General features: G+C 26.4%; 1 protein-coding gene across 1 annotated transcript in view; it reads right to left on the bottom strand.

Annotated features, from left to right (window-relative positions):
• Nucleotides 1–1,485: 1,485 nt before the first annotated feature.
• The window catches only part of LOC145293836 (potassium voltage-gated channel protein Shal-like), a 712,429-nt gene continuing 707,008 nt past the window's right edge, over nucleotides 1,486–6,906 (bottom strand). Inside the window, exon 5 of the mRNA XM_080140495.1 lies at nucleotides 1,486–4,980. Coding sequence (XP_079996621.1) covers nucleotides 4,699–4,980 — 282 coding nt within the window. The 3' untranslated portion in view covers nucleotides 1,486–4,698. The remainder of the gene's footprint in view (nucleotides 4,981–6,906) is intronic.

The raw sequence follows: 6,906 nt of genomic DNA, 5'->3' as shown, positions 1-6,906 counted from the left end.
ATTTCACTGATTTTTATACTGAACATTATTCAGCAATATGCACACATCTATACATAAACATGTAAATATTACTTTTATTTAGATGGGAGCAGAATATCAAATTTTAAGAACAATTTTATAGGAGGCTATTTTCTAAGAATAGACTACTGAATGTTAGGATAAATATTTCTTTAAAAACAGTGAAAGTTTTTGGCTTTGTTAGAATATAATAAAAAAAGTGTATTAATTTAACAAAATTTTGTTGTCTATTTAGCAGTGTAAAAGCAGAGCATTTCCTTACTGTTAATAAAAAAATCTGGCTTGTGAAAAATGCATTAAAATCAATTCGTTAGTTGAAGCTTAAAAATTGTCTACAATGCTTTAAATGTGACTAAAATATTATTACAAAGAATGTAATAAAATACAAACAGGCACATGACAAAATAATCTCTCCTCTAAAACTTTGTAAATCACATATTTTTATCGTGTCATCAGTATCTGGACTTTTAAAGATTTATAAAAAGAAAAATCATCAGCAACAACTAAATTTTTATTCAATGAAATATTAATTGTTTATGAACTTTACTATAAAATACAGGAAGAGGATCTTTGGAAGAACCTTTTATTTTATAATAATGATGAGCTAAGATTTTCAAATTTTGTTTTCCTAAAAATCTTTGTCTTTATAATTCACAACCCTGTACCTTTTGCTACTTTCATAAAATAGGGTTCATATATATAAATTATAATTGGATATGTACAAAACACATGAATTTTTATAGATTTTTCTGTTATTATTCTTTTTATGTTTATTTAAATTAATTTCATAAAAAACATGAAGCAGTTTTTGAAGATAAAATGATAAAAAATTTAATTTCTATATATTTTATTAGGTATAAATTATTTTGATTAATTCCATTGTATTCAGAGATCATTTTAATTAGATCTCATTCAATTTGATATTTTAAAGCTTAAAAATACGATTTTTGCATAATTATGAATGTGAAAGAAATCATTCTTTTCAGAATGTTCTATTTGGGGTGATATATGATATCAGCAAAAGAAAATCAGCATTTTGTCAAAACTCAGAAAACAGAAATCTCTGTACATATATCACTTTCAAAATCAGTCAGTCAATTGATATGATATGAGTAGGAAGAGTGGGCTGGGAGTGTTAATTGCGAAGCAAAACTAAACACTCTGATGATAACCCTTGTGACAAGTATATCGATAAAAAAATTCTGGGGCTGGCCAATCACAGGTGAACACTTACCATATTTACCTTTATGAAACCACAATCAGCTTCACCTCTTCGTTTGTGGATGATCACAGTACAATAGTTTAAAGTTATAATTAATGTTTTGTTTTTCCATTCATTTTCTTTTCTCCTGTTCTAATCAACAAGTAACATCCCAGAAAAAGGAAAAAAAACAAGCATTTGCAAGAATTTAACAAAAATTATTAAATGTGAATAAAAGCAGTTCATAAACAACATTCCAAAGTTAATTTTTGTTTTCTTTTTAAAGACATTTTTTATGTTGCATTTAAAAAATTAAATCCTATAATTATTATTGCATTGCAAGAGGAAAATTTAATAAGTATTCATATTTTTTCTTTAAATAAAATGGGGGTAATGGGTGTTTTTAAAACAATTTTCTTTTTGTGTCCTTTTTTTTCTTAAAAAAATTAAATCTGAAAAAACGTAATGTTCCTCGTGTGTTGAATGTGAATAGAGTTCTTCACAAAAAAAGGTTATTAATGAGATCAAAATATTAGTTTCCTTATTTGTAACGTCATCAGTTTCTTTGTATCAAGTTAACTTTGAAAACATTCTTTCATAACATTATTTGTTCACTTGTTAAAATCCCTATCATAAGTGCGATTCTAAAAACCACATACAACATCTACATAAACATCCTGAGCAACAGAGATGATAGGGAGAATAAGCCCATTTCTTTAAAGGATTATATTCTTTAAAATGAAATTGCTTCTTTGTTATTCAGTTTTGTTTACTTTCATCAAGATAGTAATTTTACCTCGAGCATGTAGTTTCTGAATATTGTTTTGTGTACTTATCTCATATCGATTCACCTCAACACATTTTACTCAGTATATTTCATACATGCATACATATATACACACATATATATTTTTTTATATTTGATATTGAGATAAGATATCATACGTAGTAGCATTGCATATGCAGCAATTTTGTTGCCCGTAAATATCTGAATATTTTTGTATATGTTTATACATGCATCAACGTCTAATGCATATATATATATATATATATATATATATATATATATATATATATATATATATGTGTGTGTGTGTGTGTTTGTATTCAGAGAGGTTTAGTACTCTATGTAAAAAGTCACAAAATAATTTATGCAGTCTAAAAAAATGCATACATATATATATATATATATATATATATATATATATATATATATATATATATATATATATATATATATATATATATACGTGCTGCAACAATCATAAATCGATGAGTAAATCTCCGCGTTTCAAAAGACTGGGGTAAATAAATTTTTAATACAAATTTACACATCCTATGTGAACAGTTTGCAAACAACTTTCAGATACATCTTACATTTTCCTCTTTTTTGGCGTTCTTGAAATAAGAGTAGTGTGGTTGTTGCAGTTTTTCCCGTTTTTTGTTCTCATTTCTTTTTTTAACTCTTTTTTTAAATTTGGATTTTAGTTCACCATAAATTAAATGTACATTAAACTATAAATGTGCTTGATATGTGGAATCTCGTTTTCTTTGTCTCATTCTTTTACTTTCTCTTACATACAACATTCAAATTTGTATTTCCTCAGGAAAATATTTGTAATTATGATGAGAAAATTCATAGCAACTATGTTAAATCCTCTTTTACTTACCCCAATCATTTGTTTCAGCTAGAACATAACTGTCTGTGTATGCTTATTTATGTATTTCTTTTGTTTATACGCAGGTACAAGAAACTCACATATATATATATATATATATATATATATGTATATATATATATATATATAATGCATATATAATGCATATATTATGTATGCACATACACACATATGTGTATACATATATGTATACATGAACTGTTGGCACATAATTTTTTACTTGATTTTTTGTTCAACAAAACAGCTTGATTCATTCTTTTGATTCATTTTCTCAAAACCCTTAAACATTTCTAACTGTAACCATTTTGTCATTCATTTTGATTCTTTCCTCCATTTCAAAATGTTCCTTTGCTTTTTACCTTTCTTTCTCTACAGCAACTTACCAAGAAGTCACATTCTGTTTTTACATTTTGTTATCAAACAAACATGCAAGCCTAGTTTAATAGCTGTGACATCTGTTGTGGCTTTCAACAGTCAGTCATTCATCGATATGTTGAGTCAATGTAAACATTTTTCCATCCCAATCTGAAGTAATGTCTTTTGCTATTTTAATCAAAATTCTCAGTACTGTTGACTCAATCTTTCCCTGTTGTAAAATAATTTTTCATTCAATTTCACTTGTCAAGGAAATATTTGTTGCTATTGTTACTCTTCTCTCCCACTCTTCCAAATGCTGCCATTGAAAATATTAACCAATCTAAGGGACACATCCCTCCAGCTAAAGCTGTTGTTGATAATTTTGTCTTCACAATCCAACTTCTTTTCAGTAAAAGAAAAAAGATAGCGATAAAGGAGAAAAATATATTATTTTTTGGTATATTTTTTCTTTTTTTTGTATTTTGGTTAATGTTTAAAAGTCTTTTTCAAAATGTGTTCATCTTTCATCGAAGTCTTTCTTTGCAAAACAGTTCTCCAACTTTATCTGTCACTCATTAATGTTCTTTTGAATTTCATATTCAACCCTTCTTATAAAAGAATCGTTAAAGAAAAACACATATTTCAGTTCACGAATATATTATTTCTCCTTCATTTTTGAAGATCAGACGATATAGATGTTTAATCAAACTATCTTCTAATATTTTGGACATAACAACAACAACAATAAAACCCCTCTTTTGCTATAACACAGTCCAATGCTTGAAACTCCTTTGCACTGAGTATATCATGTACAACTTTGTGCAATATTTTTGTCTCATCTGCATGGCATATCGCGAACATAGTATATGCAGTTCAGCCAATCAAGCAGCCAGATGGTGTGAATTTGAAGCTTAACATCTGACGAAAAAGTCACCTCAAGCATCAAAGTTTTAGGAAGTGATAGAAAACTTTTAAGATGTATAATTGATATAAACTTTAAAACATCAGAAATGATAAGAGTTCGTTATTATAACTTTTTCTTTGTTTTATCCAAGAAAAAGCTTTAATATATAATAATTTTTTGTTTTAAAGTTTGTTTGTTTTCTTTGTGTTCTACAAGTTTTCTTATTTCCTTCTTTTGATATAAACTTCTTCGAAATTCAAATAAGTTTTTTTCAATATATACATTCTATATATATATATATATATATATATATATATATATATATATATATATATATATATGCGCAGATATACACATGTATAATATATATATATATGTGTGTGTGTGTATATATATATATATACATATATATATATATATATGTAGATATTTATATATATATATATATATATATATATATATATATATATAGAGAGAGAGAGAGAGAGAGATATTTGTATATATTAAAAATCAATTGATATTTTTTATTTTACTTTGTTTTATAATGTAGATATTTTGACAATATTAGGGTTTTGGGCTTCTAGCTGGGGAGACATGGTCCCACCACTAGTATTATGAGTTCTCAATGACTCTGCCTCAGATGTAGTGCTAGATGTTGGAAGAGTAACAATGGCTGTGGTCACAGTGACTGTGTTGTTTGATTTACTGTTGGTGCTGCCAATCGCATTTAGACTTGACCGTGATGTTCGATTGATAGTAGGCAGGCGTATCTGGACATCGTTCAGTTCTTCCTGTTCCGACTCATGGCCTGATGATCGTGTCTGGAAAAGAAAAAGGTTTTCGTTTCAATTACAACAATTTTTGCAAGGAAAATATTTCTATGCAAGATTGATATTCTTTTAGATCATTTTTAGATAAAGACAACATGATATTTATAAATTAGAATTAAGTAAACTTTTTTATATAAATCTAATCACTAATATTTAAATGTATCACCCAACTATATTTTGTAATTTGTAATTACAATTATAACTTTCATTTGTACTTCATTTCTAACTTTATTTTTATTAATTCTATTTTATTTTTACTCATCTATTTTTATTCATGTTTACTTTTTTCTGAATAAAATTTCTATTTAATGTTTTTTGTAATGTGTATTTTTTATGTTAATTTTAGAATTTAATGAATTTTATATAACCAAATTGAACGTATTATATTTCTTTCTCAATACAATTTTATTGTAAGCAAACATTAGCATTTTAAATCAAATTAACCAATAAAGATATCTATAATATTTCTTCCGTACCCTTTAAAATACTTGCTGTTTTTTGTACTACTTCCAAAATGAATGGCAGGTTTTTAATAAATAAACTGATTGTAACGACACAAGACCGGGACGTTTCAGTGTAGCCGATTCAACTTGGCTGATTTGACAGAGGGACAATTCGGTATCGACCACATCAGTTACATTTTTATAAACATTTTATAACTTTTTTAAAAAAAATTAAGAAAAAAAAAAACAATTCTAAAATTTATCACTGTTTGTAAGAAAAATCATGTTTCTGCAAAACTCTTTTTGGTTAATTATTTTATAATCAATTTTTTAAGGATCAAATCTTAAAACATATTTTTTAAGTTCCTTTTTAAATTAAGAAAAAATTATATGAAAATATAATCTCGTTGTTGACTGAATGTTGTCTGTTTTTTTTTTGTTGTATTTTAAATAAACACGGTTTGAAGTTTTTAATGTTAACTAACTGTTTTTAAGGAAAAATCATGTTTCTACAAAACTATGTTTGGTTAATTATTTTATAATTAATTTTTAAGGATTAAAAACTAAAAATATTTTAAAGTTTGTTAATTAAGAAAAACAATATGAAAATATAATCTTATTGTTGACGACTGTGAGTTGTTTTTGTGTTGTGTTTTAAATGAAACATGGTTATTATTAAGCACTTTTTCTTTATAATCAAATAAATTTGGTTTTTATTTAATGATTTTTATTTCAATTTTATTTTATTTTATTATAAAATATAAAAACTTGATTATAACGACGCAGCAATAATTTCATGCTGAATCGTCCCCTTTCCCCCACCGAAGCAACTACACTGGATCGGCTAAACTGAAAGGATGACACCGAATCGGCTATGTCGAAATGTACCAAATCAAAAAATCAGGGGTGTTATTGCCAAATGAATGTGAAGCCCATCTAGGATCTCACTTACTGATGAGAGGATCATCAAAGTGTTTCCCCATATAATTGAACAGTGATAAAACAAAAACTGTGGGATTTTTATATCTGGATCTTAATGAACAAGTCATGCATGGACAGAAGTTTATTTGTATCGAATATGGTTGTATTGCAGACAGCATTGTGAATTTTATTAATGATTCCATGGATAGAATTTTTTGAATCACCTTATTGATGATGACTTATAAAAAGAATCCAATAATTTCAAAAGGGAATAGGCTAATGCTTGAAAAAAAAAATGATATGAAAGGTTAACAAGTAAGCAAAAGGGGGCGGTGTAAACGATATTAGAATTTTGAGAATGAGTTAAAATAAAAACTGCTGTACACAAAACATCAGAATTTCAATAATAATAATAAAAAAACAGTACGGAATTAAACTAAAATCGAACTTAAATCCAAAGTAATTCAAAGGAATCAGAAATATTTATATAATAACCATAAAGAGGTAATTAAATTCAAAGGACGAAAAGTACACCAACGCCAGCTAGAAAGTA

The sequence above is a fragment of the Euprymna scolopes genome, chromosome 15 (assembly GCF_053919585.1).
Source record: "Euprymna scolopes isolate OS-2025 chromosome 15, ASM5391958v1, whole genome shotgun sequence".
Taxonomy (NCBI): Eukaryota; Metazoa; Mollusca; class Cephalopoda; order Sepiida; family Sepiolidae; genus Euprymna; species Euprymna scolopes.
The sequence above is the reverse complement of the archived record's forward strand: the minus strand, read 5'-3'. Positions and strand labels throughout refer to the sequence as shown.